Here is a 19,987-nt window from a genome sequence, read left to right as displayed (position 1 = left end):
GGTGGTAGAAGACATCAGAAGCACTACACTTTTCACTCATAGTTACGGCAACATGACACTTAACTCACTCATGGTAATGACAACATGACACTTAACTAAACTGACTAAACCAATTGAACTACAAAAACACAACAAATCAATAACACTAACAAAAATATTAAATTAACATCAACCACAATAACAACATTTAAAAACCCAAAACTCTGAACTCCTGTGGTGCATTGCAGCACAATGTCCATTGTTCACTGTTGTTAGCTGAAATTGCTAATTTCTTCAAAAATATTAGTCCTATCAACTTTCGGTTGTTGTTGTGTTCATCCTTGACACAAAATACATACAGTGAGGTAAAAAAGTGTTTGATCCACTGTTGAATTTGAAGATTTTCCCACCTACAAAGAATGGAGAGGTCTGTAATTTTTATCGTAGGTACATGTCAACTGTGAGAAATAGAATCTAAAAAAAAAAAAAAAAGGAAAATCACATTGTATGATTTTTAAATAATTAATTTGCATTTTATTGCATGAAATAAGTCTTTGATCACCTACCAACCACCAAGAATTCTGGCTGTCACATACCTGTTAGTTTTTCTTTAAGAAGCCCTCCTATATTCTGCACTCTTTATCTGTATTGCACCTGTTTGAACTCCTTACCTGTATAAAAAACACCTGTCCACACACTCAGTCAATCACATGCCAGCCTATCCACCATGGCCAAGACCAAAGAGCTGTCTAAGGACACCAGGGGCAACAAATCATACTTGATTATACCCAATCATAACACTCATGATTGGGTATAAAAGGAGGATCCCCAAAAGTCTCAGCTGTTCACAAGCAAAGATATGGTGAGGATCAGCACTTTGTGAACAACTGCATGAAAAAATAGCCCAACAGTTTAAGAACAATGTTTCTCAACATTAAATTGCAAGGAATTTTCAGGGACATCTTTTTCAGGGACGTCCCTGCTTATTTCAGCAAGACAATGCCAAGCCACATTCTGCATGTGTTACAACAGCATGTCTTCGTAGTAAAAGAGTGTGGGTACTAGACTGGCCTGCTTGCAGTCCAAACCTGTCGCCCATTGAAAATGTGTGGCGCATTATGAAGCACACAATACGACAACGGAGACTCTGGACTGTTGAACAACTGAAGTCGTACATCAAGCAAGAATGGGAAAGAATTCCACCTACAAAGCTTCAGCAGTTAGTGTCCTCAGTTCCCAAACGCTTATTGAGTGTTGTTAGAAGGAAAAGTGATGTAACACATCATACAGACATACCACTGTCCCAGCTTTTTTGAAACGTGTTGCAGGCATCCATTTCAAAATGAGCAAATATTTGCACAAAAACAATAACGTTTATAAGTTTGAACATTAAATATCTTGTCTTTGTGGTGTATTCAATTGAATATAGGTTGAAGAGGATTTGCAAATCATTGTATTCTGTTTTTATTTATATTTTATTTACCTTGAGTTGGCCGCCCGTCTAAACTGAGCGATCGGGGAAGAAGGGCCTTAGTCAGGGAGGTGACCAAGAACCCGATTGTCAGTCTGTCATAGGTCCAGCATTCCTGTGTGGAGAGAGGAGAACCTTCCAGAAGGACAACTGTCTCTGCAGCAATCCACCAATCAGGGCTGTATGGTAGAGTGGCCAGACAGAAGTCACTCCTTTGTAAAAAGCACATGGCAGCCCACCTGAAGTTTGCAAAAAAGGCACCTGAAGGACTCTAAAACCATGAAAAACAAAATTTTCTGGTCTGATGAGACAAAGATTGAACTCTTTGGCATGAATATAATATTATGTTAAGTTCCTGTCTTAATGTATTTATAAATTGTGTAGGTTCTTGTTGTTATATGCACACTGTTATTATTTTAGCTTCTATTTTGTCATTTGATTTTTAAATGGACCAAAATGGAAATAAGTGTTTTCACTTTCTTGTGTCATTCATGTATTTTTAACATAATTACAATTATGTTACTTACATTGATCTTACTAAATAAAATCACTCACAGCACTCACGCTTTTACATAATATATAGATGATTTGCTGCCTCCTGCTGGAATGGCGTGTGACTCCAGAATGTAGTTAGTAACATCCACTGTTCGGTGTTGTTAGCTAATATCCATAGCTCCTCCAAAAACATTAGTCCTATCAATATTACGTTTTGGCAGCGTTCATCCTTGACCCAAAATACATAAGCATATCAAATGACAAATGTCAGCTCTCCAGTTTCTCTGTGATTGAAGTTACACATGCACAAATGCACACACGCACATGCACACAGTGTTTTGTCTTTCCCGCATTCTGGCACAAGCAGGTGCTTCTAATGTTAGATAGGCAGAAACAGAGACAGTGGAGAAAAACATCAAACACACTACAGTTTTCACTCATGGAACTGGCAACATGAGACTTAACTGACTAAAAAAACTGAGCTACAAAAACACAATAAATCAATAACACTAACAACACTGATAAACTAATATGAATCACAATAACATTTAAAAACCCAAAACCTCGAACTCCCATGGTGCATTGCAGCACAACGTCCATTGTTTACCGGTCAGCTAAAATTGGTAATTTCTCCCAAAAATTTGTCCTATCAACTGTCCATTTTTTTTTACCCAAAATACATAAGCATACCAAATGACAAATGTCAGCTTTCCTCAGTTTTTGCATGATCGAAGCCATACACACACACACACGCACGCACGCACACATAGGCCACTTGGCTATTATATATATAAAAATGTGTGTGTGTGTGTGTGTGTGTGTGTGTGTGTGTGTGTGTGTGTGTTGCTTGCAGTAACAATGAACAAGATCAACAGACATGCAGTATATTCTTTAATATATAGGAAATCCAGATTTATACTTCCTGCATGAAAGACAAATGCACACACAATACTATTTCAACCACACAAAACACAGATATACAGTGTCCTCCAAAAGTATTGGAACACTTGGTATTTCACACATTTTAATTTGTTTATGCCTGTTCAAACACAAAAATTAAAAATGTATAAAATGTCCTTCCTTAAACTCAAACTGAAAGTAAATCTCAACAACATGACATAAACAAATGAATTAAAAACATAAAAGCTAAGATGATGGGTTGCATAAGTAATGGAACGGTTTGGTATAACACCTGTAAATATTAATTAGCTTTATTGCCAGTTTTCTTCAGAAGTCAGGGGATGGATAGATGAACATTTCCAAGACACTGAATATGTCTTGGACTTTATTTATATCAGTTATGAAGAAATACAGACAGTATGGCACTCTGTGGTAAATCTGGTGGAGTAGACAGTTCTCAAAAACTGAGTGACTGTGCAAGAAGGAGAAGAGTGAGGAAAGCCACCAAGAAACCCACACAACCCAGAAGACGTTATAAGCTTATGTGGCTATGACTGGAGAAACTGTGCACGGTGCATGTTTTGTATTTTGTATCACCAGTTACACAGCTTCATGATAGAGGAGGATTTTCTTTCACCAAAACATCAAATGTAGGCTTGCATCTCAGATGTACCTTTTGGGAAATTGTAGCTGAACTTTCAGCTCTACTTTTTAAGAAAATATTGCATGTCACAATGCCTTTGCTTTCTGACCCTTGGTCTTGAGCTTATGACGCACAACAGCAACAGTGGTGAAGAAGTTCCCCATGAACAGAATGAGGAAACAGAGACCACACACCAAGACCTGGCAACACATGAAAAACAAAATAATAACTGAGAATGAAATCTCTGTCAGTTTGTATATTCTTAAATTTGGGAAGGGTGCAATTAGTTACAGTGACATCACTCTGCTCCATATTAAAATTAATATGTGAACAATGCAAAAATGAAATTGATAGAAAATGCCAAATCATTTTCTCATGCAAACTACATATACGTACAGTTGTATGCAAAAGTTTGGGCACCGCTGATAATCTTCATGATTTTCCTTTATAAATCATTGGTTGTCTGGATCAGAAATTTCAGTTAAATATATCATATAGCAGACAAACACAGTGATAATTGAGAAGTGAATTGAAGATTATAGGATTTACAGAAAATGTGCAACAATTATATGTGAATACATTTATCACTAATAACTGGAACACAAAATTGGTTTGGTAAGCTCATTGACCCGTGACCTCCTTACACAGGTGAATCCAATCATGAGAAAGGGCATTTAAGGTGGCCATTTGCAAAAGTTTTCCCTCTTTGCAATGAGTGGCAACATGGGACCCTCTAAACAACTGTCAAATGACCTGACAACAAAGACTGTTCAATATCATAGTTTAGGGGAAGTACACAAAAAGCTACCTCAGAGATTTCAGCTGTCAGTTTCCACTGTGAGGAACATAGTGACAAAATGGAAGACCGCAGGCACAGTACTAGTTAAGGCCCGAAGTAGCAGGCCAAGAAAAATATCAGATAAGCTGAAGCGAAGGATGGTGAGAACAGTCAGTCAACCCACAGACCTGCTCCAAAGACCTACAACATGATCTTGCTACAGATAGTGTCTCTGTGTTCAACGATACAGCGCACTTTGCACAAGGAGATGCTATAATGCAGAGGAAGCCTTTTCTGCATCCACGCCACAAACAGAGTAGCTTGAGGTATGCAAAAGCACATTTGGACAAGCCAGCTTCATTTTGGAATAAGATGCTGTGAACTGATGAAACTAAAATTGAGTTATTTGGATATAACAAGGGGCGGTATGCATGGCTGAAAAGAACACAGCATTCCAAGAAAAACACTTGCTACCTACAGTAAAATTTGGAGGTGGTTCCGTCATGCTGTGTGGCTGTGTGGCCAGTGCAGGTACTGGGAATCTTGTTAAAGTTGAGGGTCACATGGATTCCAGTCATTATCAGCAGATTCTTGAGAACAATGTTCAAGAATCAGTGACAAAGTTGAAGTTGCACCGGGGCTGATTCTTTCAACAACACAACAACAACCCTAAACACTGCTCAAAATCTACTAAGGCATTCATGCAGAGGAACAAGTACAACATTTTAGAATGGCTATTCAGTCCTCAGACCTGAATATTATTGAAAATCTGTGATGTGATTTTAAGCAGGCTGTCCATGCTCAGAAACCAACAAACCTGAGATGTTTTGTAAAGAAGAATGGTCCAAAATATAACCTCAATGTCAATGAAGTTGGGACATTGTGTAAAATGTAAATAGAAACAGAATACAATGATTTGCAGATCCTCTTCAACCTATATTCAATTGAATACACCACAAACTGATAGACATTGCTGTTTTTGTGCAAATATTTGCTCATTTTGAAATGGATGCCAGCAACACATTTCAAAAAAAGTTGGGACGGGGCAACAAAAGACTGGGAAAGTTGATGAATGCTCAAACAACACCTAATTAGAAACAGGTAAGTGTCATGATTGGGTATAAAAGGAGCATCCCCAAAAGGCTCAGCTGTTCACAAGCAAAGATGGGGCGAGGATCACCACTTTGTGAACAACTGTGTGAAAAAAAAATAGCCCAACAGTTTAAGAACAATGTTTCTCAGCATTCAATTGCAAGGAATTTAGGGATTCCATCATCTACAGTCCATAATATAATCAGAAGATTCAGAGAATCTGGAGAACTTTCTACACATAAGCGGCAAGGCCGAAATCCAACATTGAATACCCGTGACCTTCGATCCCTCAGGCGGCACTGCATTAAAAACCAGCATCATTGTAAAGGATCTTACCTCGTGGGCTCAGGAACACTTCAGAAAACCATTGTCAGTTAACACAGTTCATCGCTACATCTACAGTGCAAGTTAAAACTCTACCATGCAAAGCAAAAGCCATACATCAACAACATCCAGAAACGCCGCCGGAGACCCCGGAGTGTTGAACAACTGAAGTCGCACATCAAGCAAGAATGGGAAAGAATTCCACCTACAAAGCTTCAACAATTAGTGTCCTCAGTTCCCAAACGCTTATTGAGTGTTGTTAGAAGGAAAGGTGATGTAACACAGTGATAAACATACCACTGTCCCAGCTTTTTTGAAACGTGTTGCAGGCATCCTTTTCAAAATGAGCAAATATTTGCACAAAAACAATAAAGTGTAATAGTTTGAACATTAAATATCTTGTCTTTGTGGTGTATTCAATTGAATATAGGTTGAAGAGGATTTGCAAATCATTGTATTCTGTTTTTATTTACATTTTACACAATGCACCAGCGTCATTGGAACTGGGGTTGTACCTTCAACCAGAATCCAGACTCTCACTGGAAGCTGTAGCAAGCATTTAGAGGCTGTTATGTCTGCAAAAAGAGGATTTACTAAATATTGTTATATTTGTTTTTGTTGTTGTTGTTGGGGTGCCCAAATTTATGCACCTACCTAATTTTGTTTAAAGAATTATTGCACACTTTCTGTAAATCCTATAAACTTCATTTCACTTCTCAAATATCAGTGAAATTGCTGATCCAAACAATCAATGATTTATAAAGGAAAATCATGGAAATCATCAGGGGTGCCCAAACATTTACATACCACTGTACATCCCATAAACATGTAAGACAATCAATTTAATGTGTCTTTCTTAAGCAAAACATACACCTACTTTTCACCTATTAAAAATACATCATTTGTTGTCCTTTTGGCTGTTCCCATTTTGGATGGGGTCACCACAGCGAAAACAGGCAGATCCGCATTGATATTTGGCACAAGTTTTATGCCGGATGCTCTTCCTGACACAACTCCAGTTTTACCTGGACAAACACACACAACTTGTGGTGTTTCCGAAGCGGTCTCCCATCCAAGTACTAAACAGGCCCCACACTGTTTAACTTCTGAAATTTGACAGGATCAGGCTACTAAAAAATACATAATTTATTTTATGTCAAAACTCCACATTTCATTTTAATGAAATAAAATGAGTTTCCTTAAGTTATAGAGCAGGTAGCTGAGTGGATAAGGACCTGCCTGCTACCTGGATTCAAATCCAGCTCATGCTACCTGTTAGTGTCCTTGGATAAAACACTTTTATATACATTGTCTCATTTCACCCAGCTGTAAAAATGGTACCGGTGTTCTGTCGAGATGAGCTGCTCTGTCGAGATGAGCTCCTCGTAGTGTAAATTGACAGCTCTGTGTGTTGAGATGAGCTCCCCGTCAAGCTGAGCTCACTTTCAATCACTGAAAATATGATTCTTGACAAAGTTAGCTTATTTTGAAGGGCAAATAAAGTTCATCAGGCAAATAAGTTCATCTTTACTTTTTTTTACTTAACCTTTTAACTTTGCATTTTAAAACTGAAAAGACACTTATTGCTGTATTTTTTTGTAAAAACAAAATTTCCGTGTGTTTCCTTCTGTGGGGGAGCTCAACTCCACAGATGTTTTCTGTGGAGATGAGCTCCCCATCATCTAACAACAATATTCTGCTTTAAAGACAGCGTGTACATGCAAATCTTTACTTTTTAAAATTGAAAACGTGCTCAAATCCAGGGTAGAAAGAGATGCGCATGCACAGTTACACAGTAAAGAGAGGCAGCTAAACTCGACGGGGGGAGGTATTAAAGTCCAGGTAGAGAGAACTGCGTTTGTGCAGTGGAGCTCCTCTCGATGGGGAGCTCATCTCGAACACCAGGTTTGAATGGAGGAGCAACCTGTGTCTGATTGGAGTCCTGTCCGGGGGAGTTGTACTTGTTACCACTGAATATGGAGATAAGCACAGCCCTCAGGGCCTATATAGGACTTACTTCTTCTAAATAATTTGAAAATTGTTTGGTTTGTTTTATTTTATTTTTTTAAAAGAGTAGGCATTTCAATATTTGAAATTTGACTTTCCACTCACCCACTGATGGAAAAAAGGAGGAATAAAGATCAAGCATTCCTATCAAAACTGGAGGGTGCCCAGAAGCATTTGGTGATGTAAAGGTGCAATGTTCTAGTAAATGTGTAGAAGAAAGCTACAACTAGAGTCATAAAATGCAGGCTATGAAATGGTTACAAATTTTAATAGTGAGAGCCAGCCAGGTCACACTGACCTGCCATTCTTTACACTCCGGGAGCTGTGACATTCTGAAGAGTGAGAGGCCATTGAAGAGCTGCCAGAACTACAAAACAAAAGTTGGTGTTGTTAGAGGTTAAACATCATTCTGACAGGCCACAACCTCACCCCCACCCCCGTCTCAAATCATTGCCAAATTTCCATAAACAGAATGAGTTTTGGGTCTTTGAATTTTATCTGTGTCATCTAGTGAAACCATGACTCAGATGTTTCAATGCTAACTAAGCAATTAGCACATGTTTCGAAAGGACATTGGTAACTTCTGTCTGCGTTACAGTTTACTCACATGACCGAAAAACAGGAAGGGCAAGAGAAAACTCAGCCCTTTCCACATCCAGGACTGAAATCCCTCTAAAAACACAATGAAGGCAGACATTTTATTTTAATTTATATTGGTTTACTGCAGCAGTGACCATGACAAATTCCAGGAATGCATACTAAGCAAATATTTCTTTCCCCACCACCACAAAACTCTAAAAATATTGTGATGTCTAGATAAAGGACATTTGGTCTTGCCCTGATAAGATGTTGGGGATAAGCAATGGCCTGATGAGCAGCAGAGCTTGTCTTACTTCTTGCTTCTTGATTAAGAGTGTAGGAGTGGTTTTTGAGACAGTCTCTCACCCACAGTCAAATCCATGTTGTGTCTTTCTCCAAGAGTTCGTAGTCTGTACAGACATCCACTCTGATAATAGTACTGCAGACTCTGAACAAAACCTGCACATTCCACACAAAACAGGCACTTCAGAAGACATTACAGATTTGGAATGGGTAGAACTCCAAGTATATTAGCTTACTTTGATACAGAGAGTAGGCAAGGAACTGGTTTCTGAATATCTGGTACAGGTTCCCATCTGGCCTTTGTCCAAAAAAGAGAAAATGGTTAATTGTATCAGTTCAATATCTATCTATCTATCTATCTATCTATCTATCTATCTATCTATCTATCTATCTATCTATCTATCTATCTATCTATCTATCTATCTATCTATCTATCTATCTATCTATCTATCTATCTATCTATCTATCTATCTATCTATCTATCTATCTATCTATCTATCTATCTATCTATCTATCTATCTATCTATCTATCTATCTATCTATCTATCTATCTATCTATCTATCTATCAGAGATGGGAAGAGGTCATTCTCAAGTCATCAATCTGCAAATCTCAAGTCAAATCTCAAGTCAGCTTACAAACATCCATCCATCCATCCATTTTCTTCCGCTTTATCCGGAGTCGGGTCGCGGGGGCAGCAGCTCAAGCAAAGCTGCCCAGACCTCCCGATCCACACACACCTCCCCCAGCTCCTCTGGGGGAACCCCAAGGCATTCCCAAGCCAGTCAAGAGATGTAGTCCCTCCAGCGTGTCCTGGGTCTTCCCCGGGGCCTCCTCCCAATGGGACGTGCCCGGAACACCTCTCCAGCGAGGCGTCTAGGGAGCATCCGGAAAAGATGCCCGAGCCACCTCAACTGACTCCTTTCGACGTGGAGGAGCAGCGGCTCGACTCCGAGCTCCTCCCGAGTGACCGAGCGCCTCACCCTATCTCTAAGGGAGCGCCCAGCCACCCTGCGGAGGAAACTCATCTTAACAATTGGTGGTCATTATGACTTGAGACTTGACTTGGGACTTGCAGATTGATAACTTGAGACTTGACAGTGAATTCGTCCCACCTCTTGTGGCAGAGGTGGGACGATGCACAATGCATTGTCACATATGTGTGCAAGTACGTGTAAAAAACACTGTTCTCTGTGAACCCAGAGATGACTTGACCACCCAGTTTCAATACCTTTATGGTGATACCGCATTGCATGGAGAATGTCTGCATGGTCATACTGAAGGCATCACCGTATTAAAGGTCAATTTTAGCTAAATGTTCAATTTGGACCTACCTGCTCCCTGGGAGATGTTTGCCACTTGCCCTTTGATGACCCTTTTGGCTGGGATCAAAGATCAAAGGTAAAATTCAATTTCCTGCTGTATTATCAAGGTCGGGCATTACCCCAGCGCCCTCTGGTTGGTGAAAACATTGCAGAACTCAGTACAAATACATGTACTTTGGGTAGTTTTCAAAGGTGTCAGACATCTATTCTAAAACCCCCACCAGTTTGCCTACAGGGCAACCCCATCTATGGAGGATGCCATCAGCCTCACTCTCCACACAGAGCTGAGCCACCTGGATAAGAAGAAGAGCTATGTGAGGATGCTCTTCGTGGACTACAGCTCAGCATTTACTACCATCATATCTGACATTCTCATCACCAAACTGCTGAAATTACAGATCCCTCTCCCTACCTGTAACTGGATTAAAAACTTTCTGATGAGCCACCCACAGTCTGTGAAACTCAGCCCCCACCACTCCTCCACACTCACACTCAGCACGGGTTCCCCTCAAGGCTGTGTTCTGAGCCCTCTGCTGTACACCCTGTACACCTATGACTGCTCTCCAACCCACCCAAGCAGCCACATTTTAAAATATGTGGGTGATGCCACAGTGGCTGGACTCATCTGTGAAAGGGACAAGACAGCATTCAGGGCCAAGGTGGAGGGACTGTTGTTGTAGTGCTCAGAGAACAACCTGACCATGAACATTCATATGACAAAAGAACTTATCATAGACTTCAGCAAAAACAGACAGGAACCCCTCCCCCATAAATGAGAACAGGTGGAAAGTGTCACCACCTTTAGGTTTCTGGGCACCCACATCTCCACAGACTACACCTGGACCTCCAACATCAGGGCTCTAGTTAAAAAGTTCTCAGCAGCAGCTACACTTCCTGCATTTCCTCAGGAAGAACAACCTGGACACGAAGCTGCTGCTGGCCTTCTGTATTTCCTTGGTGGAGAGCATACTGACATATTGTCTAGGTGTCTGGTACGCAGGCTCCACAGCCAAGGACAGAAAGGCGATGCAGAGGGTCATAAACACTGCCCTAAAGATCATAGGTTGCCCTCTGGCCAGCCTGGAAAATATCACCACATCATGCTTCCTTAGGATAACCAAGGCCTTCACAGGAGACCCCACACACCCTGCCTACCCCCTGTTTCACCAATTGCCTTCCGGGAGATGCTACAGGTCAACAAAGTCCCACACCAGCAGGCTGACAAACAGCCTCTTCCCATACGTCCAGCCATACATACTGCAAACACACATAGACACACACATACACACTGACCCACAGACCGAATCCCCCCCCAACAACAACGGACATGAACCAACCCTTAGCGCCTTAACAGCACTAGCTTCTGTGCCCTCAGTGTTCACATTCACTGCCCTAAATGTTTTGTGGTGCATAAGATGTCTTGTTTTTTTTTTTTTGTGGTGTACAGGAGCCCCCTATTTTGTTGTAACCTCCTGGTACAATGACAATAAAGACTACAAGTATTCTATTCTATTTTATATAACGGCTGAGTGGATCCTTCTCATTTGATTGGTGCTTTGTATGTCACATGACATGGATTATTCATCCTATTTGTGTTGCATTGCATTTAGCATGCAAATTTGGTTCCATTGCACTCTGCACACACGTGTGCACAGATGCACACCCAGTGGTGGGCACAGATAACCAAAAAATTAACTTCGATAACTGATAATCAGATAACTGAAAAGTTATCTTTGATAAAGATAAAATGATAAACCACCCAAAAATATATCAGAAGTTACAGATAACCGATAAATTCCAGTATTGTCTCTGGTACATTTGCAACTACTAATAAACTGAATTTGAGTTTTAACACCACGATAGCTTCTGGTAGCATCAAAAGCGACAACAGACCCAAACGATGAGCCCACACTTCTGTCTTTGAACATCTTGCCCCCTGCCAGAAGCTCTTATTTACTACACAGCTTCCAGCACAGAAGCAAGCTGAGAGGAACCACAAAGCCCAGCTCTTTACCCAATCACAACGCTCCGGTCAGGCTGAGGTCTTGGAAAATAAAGCAGTGCTGACTTATGGTTTTGATTTATAAATAACATTAATACCGATAGAATAACTCCATTAATGTCAATTCTGTCACTTGTACAAAGTTAAAATATAACATATATCTTTTAATGTTGAATAATGCACTAATTCTGAGGTTTTGTAACAAACACAGACAGATCGCAAAAGATTCTGGGTAAAATGTGCCTCTGCAAAACACTGATTGGTTCAGTCATTCATTATGTAAACCAACAGGTTAATGCGTCGTGTGTTGGTGTTTACAGATAAATGTGCTTTTGTAAAATATTCCAATTTTTTATTTGTAAAAACAGGCATTTTTACGGACCCCTGGAAGTGTCATCGCAAAATGTTTTGCATGTGGAGAGAATGTGCGCTCATTTTATTATATTGTGTGCACGTTTTATGATGTTGTGCGCACGTTTGTGATGTTGTGCGCATGTTTTATTATATTGTGCACACATTTTATTATATTGTAAAACGTGCACTCAGTATTGTCTTGACACATAAATGCCCTATTGAAGTTTCAAATCCCGCAAAACCTCGGAGAGGTTGCCGTGCTGCGAGATCTCAGTAACACTGAGAACTGCTTTGAGACGCTCTGATCACGCTGCACTTTAACCGCTGCACACAGACAACACGATTAACTGTTATGTGTCGGACGCAGCCCGGAGAACCGACCAGCATTTGAAGGACCCAGTATAAAATAAGCAGAGCACGGTACAAAGGATAACAGAGTTTAATGAACATAACAGTGATGTGAAAAAATATAAAAGTGCACGGTCTGGCGTGGTGGTTTTGCGGTGCGCTCCCAGCAGCACCAACGGTCCGGAGCCAGAACCAATTCGGACCCAAGGACCCCGCCGACACCCCCCAGGTGGCCGCGACAAACCGAGTCTGTGAAAGAAGGAATCATTATGTGAGTCCACACTCAACACACAGAGAGAACGCTCAAAGGTGCACAAACAGCAAACACTTCCTGGCTTAATTACTAATCAGCTTCCCACCCTGCAGGCATAGAACACCCTGTTCACAAAACTCCACAGCAGTGGAAGCTGATTAAACGACTACATACAGCTCAACATAATAAGGTGTGAGGGACACCATATTTACTGACTGTATAAATGTTAGTCACAAAATCTAACGTACCTCAGGAAGTGTGCTGACGAGCGTGAGACCTCACCCCCTCCTCTTTCACAGACCATGCATCAAACCTGGACGTTCTCTGCATCCACTGATGATGAGATGGCTCTCGAGACGACGATCTCACCCGTCTGGTCACAAGGTCGAGTCTCTGGCAAATACACACTGTGTACTCCAGTCTTAAATGCCACCATGTTCCAATCCATGTAGATGCACCACAGCTGTGAGTCCTGATGAGCCGCAGGTGATCAGCCTCAGGTGATCAGGGTGAGGTCCTGATAAACTCAGCTACACAGTCACTCAGTCCCAAATGCAAGCCACCTGGAAGGAAAAACAAAAGACAGGACAGAAAACAGAAACAAAAGGCAGCCAGGCCCCTCCAGCCACACAACAATTAACAATGCAACATAAAACTATTTTTATATTGTGCCTAAAACTCTTGTGAATATATTCTCTGGGTTTATAGACGTTGTTATTGTGTTTATTTTATGTAAACGTGAGACTCACAGGCTGTCTCTCCGTTATTTTCAATGGGAGCTGTTGTGAGCTACAATCGCTTCCTGATCATGTCGTTCTGGGGGAAAGTGAAGTTTGCTCTTTAACATCTTGATTATTGTTCTTTAAACACTGTTTGTCCTCTTTGTTCCAGACTAATATATATAATATGTCTGAAATTCGGTTTGTGTTTATTAAATTCCACACAGATAAAAACGTAACAGACACGCATTATTTGTTATAATTGTTTTAGCAAGCTTTCAGGGTATCATGCAGCAGTCACTTATTAATGTGACGAAAAGCATAAAAAATACATTTTTGTAGTATAATATTCATTTACAACTGTCATTGTCTTGATTCTCTATATGTTGTTGACTGCAGCGACTCTGGCACGGAAGGGATTATGGGATACGTCAATAGGGTTAATGAACACTACTGGCCAGTAGATGGCAGTAGAGACTGTAGATCATTGTCTTTGTTCTGCACCACATGTACTACATGAGATGCCGTAGTTATTGCCAGTGCGCATGCTCCGCCTCCTGGCTGACGCGAGGCTAATGCTCTGTTACCTAACACGGAAAGCCGCCAGTAAAAAGTTACGTTAACCCTCGCTGTGCCTCCTCACTCATTTCGACATGGTGTCAGAAGGTTTTTTTTAGACCTGCAGCTGACGAGTTTTTTTCATGATTTTATCCGACTGTCAGATATTCAGACAAAGCTGAAAGTTACGACAAGCCACGATGGCGGAGGGTTTTCGTAGGCCAGACCCACTTGTTTTTTAAAAGGTGGACCTCGCCGAAAGTTGGCGTATTTTTGAAAGAGAATATGATATCTTCATTGAAGCTGCACATGCGGATAAACCTGCTAAAACAAAAGCATACATCCTCCTCAACCTCGCAGGAGCAGAAGTCATTGAACGGGAGCGTTCATGTGTTTATGCAGCAGAAGTCAGGGAGCCAGGTGAAAATGGAGCCATCTGGTCCGTGCAGAAGACCCCCGAATGTCTCAAACGCAAATTCCGTGAAATCTGCAACCCACAACACAACAAAACAATGGAGAGACACAGTTTCCACACTCGAAATCAAAAACAGGGTGAGACCACCAAATCTTTCATCAGTGATTTGAAAATCAAAGCGAAAAGTTGTCACTTTGGAGAGCTAACAGATGAACTGATTGCGATAGGATTGTGTGTGGCATCAACAATGACAGTATAAAGAAAAGCCCTGTACGTGATAGCAACTTAACTCTTCCTAAAGCTATTTCTATCGGCCCGCATTTATGAGGAGACTGAAGAGAGCACAAAAGCCTTAGCAAAGCAGGCAGGAACAGTGGATGCGCTACAGCTAAACTCCACTAGAGGGCAGCACAAGAAAAGATTGATCCTGCAAACAGGCACGACGCAAAGCCCATCACAAATTGCAATAACTGCGAAGGCAGCCACCCAGTGCAAAGTGATGTGTCCAGCATTTAGCCAGCAATGCCATAGATGCAAAAAGATGAATCATTACAAAAAATGCTGCAAGTCAAAATCAGCCAATCAAACTCCAGAAAGGAAACGCTTCACAAAGAAAAGCTACTCAAGAAAGCCAGTACATCAGTTAGATGTTGAGCAATCTGAATACACTGTTGATGATGATACATTCTATGTGGACGTAGTGGCTGTGGACACTGTCAAAGCTCAGGTGGAACATCGTGATGAAGGATATGTCGCTCTGCACATAAATGACAAGCCCATTGAAATGAAAATAGACACAGGAGCAAAGTGCAACGTAATGGCTAAAGACACTTACCAGCAGCTTTCAGGAGGGACAATCATTCCATGTGGCAAGACTGCTAATCTTGTGGCTTATGGAGGCAGCAAAATTGAAACTGCAGGTTTTGTCACACTGCCCTGCTACTTAAATGGACAGAAACACACCCTACCCTTCTTTCTGGTAGAGCGTGATGTCACACCACTTTTGGGATTTCGCGCGTGTATGCATCTCGGACTTGTCACACTCATCCCTCATGTCCACCAGGTCAGCACAGAAACTAAAACAGACTTTGTAAAGAATATCAAAGAGCAATACAAAGATGTGTTCAGTAACGAACTAGGAGAACTGGCAATAACATACTCTATGACATTGGATCCAGCAGTGCAGCCAGTCGTCCGTCCAGCACACCGCATCCCCTTGGCAATGCAGGCACGTGTAAAAGCTGAACTGGACAATATGACAAGCAAAGGTGTCATTACACCATCTCTGAACCTACAGACTGTGTTTCATCAATTGTCGCTGCTCACAAAAAAGAGAAGGAAGAAATAAGACTGTGCATAAACCCCAAAGACTTGAACACTGCTTTAAAGAGACCCCACTATCCGATGCGTAGTGTGGAAGAAGTTGCCACCCAGATGTCAGGCGCAACTTTGTTTTCAGTACTCGATGCGAAGAACTCCTTTTGGCAAATAAAGCTCGAGCAAAAGTCATCCATGCTAACAACATTTAGCACCCTTTGGCGCTACAGGTTTCTCCCGTATGCCATTTGGCATAAACTCAGCAAGCGAAGTGTTTCAGAGCTCAATGGAACAACTGTTCGCAGGATACCCATGCGCTATCATAGTCGATGACATCATTGTCGGAGGTCGTGATGCAGCAGAACACAATGCCGACCTAGAGAAAGTGCTTGACCGTGCACAAGAAATTAAACTTAGTTGTGTGGCCGCTGAAGAGGAGGTACTGCTGGCCCACCACCACCAGAGGGCGCCCTGCTGGAGTGCGGGCTCCAGGCACCATAGGGCGCTGCCGCCTCACAGGAGCATCCGGGGTGACAGCTGTCACTTATCGCCTACGACAGCTGTCCCAACATCTGATCAGCAGTGGTATATCAGCAAGACGACATCTCACCTCTTTGCCGAGATTCGCTCTACCTAGGAGGTAAAGTGCTCAGCCGACTGTGTTGTCTTTTTGACATTAACACGTTGTTACTTTTGTGCGTTAAATAGCAGACATCTTCTGACAAGAGGTGGAGGTGGTTTTCCCACCATACGGGTTGCTGGGTGCAAACGCACCCACATTTAACGTTTTTGTTCCTTGCCAGCAGTACCAGATCCGACACGCGGAGGCAGTGGCCACCGGGAGTTCGGGGACTTGGCGGCTCCAGTATTCCCCGGGGTTCGGTGGCGGAGGAAATCGTGTGGTTCCGGTTCTGCTTTGGACAGACGTCTCGTATCTTCGAGCCTGCCCACGTGACACATTTTGTGATTGACGTTCTTTGTCTATTGTTTGTAATCTGTTGTGTTTGTTGTGCTTATTCACAACAGTAAAGTGTGTTAGTTTTGACTTCCTCCATTGTCCGTTCATTTGCGCCCCCTGTTGTGGGTCCATGTTCCTACACTTTCCCAACACTCAACCCGTAAAAGTGCAAGTTTCGCCTCGACCAAGTCTGCTACGTCGGTCACTTATTCACAAAAGAAGGTTTAAAAGCTGACCCCACCAAGACTGAAGCGATCACAAACATGCCCGTTCCGCAAGACTCTCTCGCTGTGCAACGTTTCCTGGGCATAGTAAACTATCTCGGGAAGTTCATCCCAAATCTCAGCAACATCGCAGCACCACTCAGGCAGCTCACTCATAAAGACACTGCATGGTGCTGGCTCCCGCAACACCAACAAGCATTTGAAAATCTCAAGTCATGCCTATGCAGCTCACCAGGCCTGTCATACTTCGACGTAAAGAAGCCAGTGACACTAACCTGTGATGCGTCTCGTTACGGACTGGGTGCAGCATGTTTACAACATGAAAAGCCTGTTGCATACGCATCTCGCACTATGTCAGACACAGAAACTCGCTATGCGCATTTCGAAAAAGAACTTCTTGCAGTTGTTTTCGCATGTACCAAGTTCAAAGACTATATCTATGGCAAGCACACAGTCATTGAAACAGACCACCAACCTCTGGTCACTATACTGATGAAGCCAATCCACACTGCTCCAGCTCGTTTACATAGGATGCTACTACGTTTACAAGCTTATGACATCACCCTGATCTACAAAAAAGGCAAGCACATGTATCTCGCCGACGCCCTGTCTCGAGCCCCAACCAGCACTGGTTCTCAATCGCCAAGTGCTCACAACTCATTTGAAGTAATGTCTGTCAGTTTCATCTCAACAGCCAGGCTCGAGGAACTCAGACAACACACAGCTAAAGATCAAGTGGTTCAAGTTCTCAGCAACGTGATCCAAAATGGATGGCTCGACAGGAATGCCAGGTACCTCCCCCTGCCCAACCATACTTTCCCTACAGAGATGAGTTGGTCCGTGGAGGACGGCATTGTTGTCAAAGGCCACAGACCGGTCATTCCAGACTCAGTGCAACAAGATTACAATCCAAATCATGCACAGAGGTCACCCAGGCCTTGAATCAACAAAGAGCAGAGCCAGAAGCACAGTGTTTTGGCCCAGCATGAATAAGGACATTACAAGAGAACTACTGTCTTGCGCAGTATGTAACAGTACCCGTCCGCACCAACAAAAAGAACCATTAAAACCACACCCAGTTCCAACCCTGCCATGGTCTACTGTTGCCACAGACATTTTTGAATGGCATGGTAAGCAGTACTCAGTACTAGTGGACTCGTACTCAGGATGGTTCGAGATCGACCTTCTCCATGACATGTCTTCAGCAGCTGTTATCAAAAAGCTTAAAAGACATTTTTCTGTTCATGGCACACCGCACATCTTGATCTCGGACAACGGCAGGCAGTACACAAGCCAACATTTCAAGGAGTTTGCCAAACAATGGGACTTTGTTCACATTACCAGCAGTCCAGAATATCCACAGTCCAACGGATTAGCTGAACGTGCAGTCCGCAGCGCCAAACGGCTAATGGAAAGGTCACACAGAGATGGAACAGATGTTTTCCTTAATCTGCTAAACATCAGAAATATTCCTCGCGACAAAATGCTAGGATCTCCAGCAGAACGTCTCATGTCTCGACAAACTCGTTCAACCTTTCCTGTCAACAACAGTCTACTAGCGCCTAACCGGAAGGGTACACACCAGGTTGCCTCACAAACTCAAAAAGAAAAAAACTCATTCAAAAACGATACTACGATGCTACTAGTCGCCCACTACAGCCACTCTCAGAAGGACAAGTCGTCCGTTTGCAGACCACAAAGGGGCACGACCGCCTTGACATGGTGACTCAAGCATGCAAAGAGCCGCGCTCTTATGTCATCGAATCCAATGGAAGCACCTACAGGAGGAATCGCCGCCACATCCTTCCTGTTGCTGAGCCGCCACCACCTCCACGAGTCGACTCCAATGCCTCTTGTTCTCAACCGGAAGCACCAGGGGCACTGGACACTACTCCAACCACACCACAGCCCCGGCTGCTTCGACCCTCTCAGCCGACTGCTCCTTCCACCGGAGAGCAACCAACATCTCCATCTTGCTCACCCACCCAACACCATGGATATCAAAAGTGTCACACACTGGTCCCCCATACGTGACACGCTCAGGTCGGATTTGTAAGCCAAATCCAAAGTACAATGATTGAACTGCTTGTTACACTGTTCTGACACATAAATAAATAAATAAATAAATAAAACAAAAGGGGGGCTACGTATTTTGAGTTCCACCCCCAGAGATGTTTTTCATTGTCTGCTATGCAGTATTGTGTACTTACAGCAATTATAAATTTTGTTCAATTAATAAGTGATTTTTCCCAAGCTTATACTCTGCTAAATTTACCGCAGGAATGTTTATTTTGAGACAGCTACATTTGCACTACTCATTCAGTGTGTACTTTACTCTTTATTTGTTTATTGAAGGCACAAGCTAAAAGGAGAGGATGTAGATCATTGTCTATGTGCTGCACCACATGTACTACATGAGATGCCGTAGTTATTGCCAGTGCGCATGCTCCGCCTCCGGGCTGACACGAGGCTAGTGCTCTGTTACCTGACACGGAAAGCCGCCAGTAAAAAGTTACGTTAACCCTCGCTGTGCCTCCTCACTCATTTCGACAGAGACCTTGAAAACTTGCCAAAACAAAATTCCAGATAATACATAGTAGAGAAGCTTGAATTTTCGACTGGAAGATTTTGTCCAGTCGAAGATTCAAGTTTCTCTACTATGGAAACCACCTGGACAACTGAGAGCCTACACAGAAACATTCCAGATAATCCATGTCTGCTATATTTAAGATGCGTGGAATTTAATAAACGCAGACACAATAACAACGTCTATAAACCCAGAGAATATATTCATGAGAGTTTTAGGCACTAGAGTTTAATGCTGTTGTCCGTAGAGCCTGATCAGAGTGTTTCAAATACATTTCTCATGTCGTGAACGTACTGAGATTACCCTATCCTACCCATAATGCACTGCTGGGCACAGCATATATCCACACTAAAACCT

General features: G+C 42.3%; 1 protein-coding gene across 1 annotated transcript in view; it reads right to left on the bottom strand.

Moving 5' to 3' along the window:
- Window positions 1-3,495: 3,495 nt before the first annotated feature.
- Window positions 3,496-19,987, bottom strand: part of LOC117509209 (transmembrane protein 120A-like) — a 47,565-nt gene continuing 31,073 nt past the window's right edge. Inside the window, exons 8-12 of the mRNA XM_034168935.1 lie at window positions 8,808-8,869; window positions 8,635-8,727; window positions 8,297-8,361; window positions 7,988-8,056; window positions 3,496-3,688 (exon numbers count right to left, since the gene is read on the bottom strand). Coding sequence (XP_034024826.1) covers window positions 3,575-3,688; window positions 7,988-8,056; window positions 8,297-8,361; window positions 8,635-8,727; window positions 8,808-8,869 — 403 coding nt within the window. The 3' untranslated portion in view covers window positions 3,496-3,574. The remainder of the gene's footprint in view (window positions 3,689-7,987; window positions 8,057-8,296; window positions 8,362-8,634; window positions 8,728-8,807; window positions 8,870-19,987) is intronic.

Source organism: Thalassophryne amazonica, chromosome 4 (assembly GCF_902500255.1).
Source record: "Thalassophryne amazonica chromosome 4, fThaAma1.1, whole genome shotgun sequence".
Classification (NCBI taxonomy): Eukaryota; Metazoa; Chordata; class Actinopteri; order Batrachoidiformes; family Batrachoididae; genus Thalassophryne; species Thalassophryne amazonica.
The sequence above is the reverse complement of the archived record's forward strand: the minus strand, read 5'-3'. Positions and strand labels throughout refer to the sequence as shown.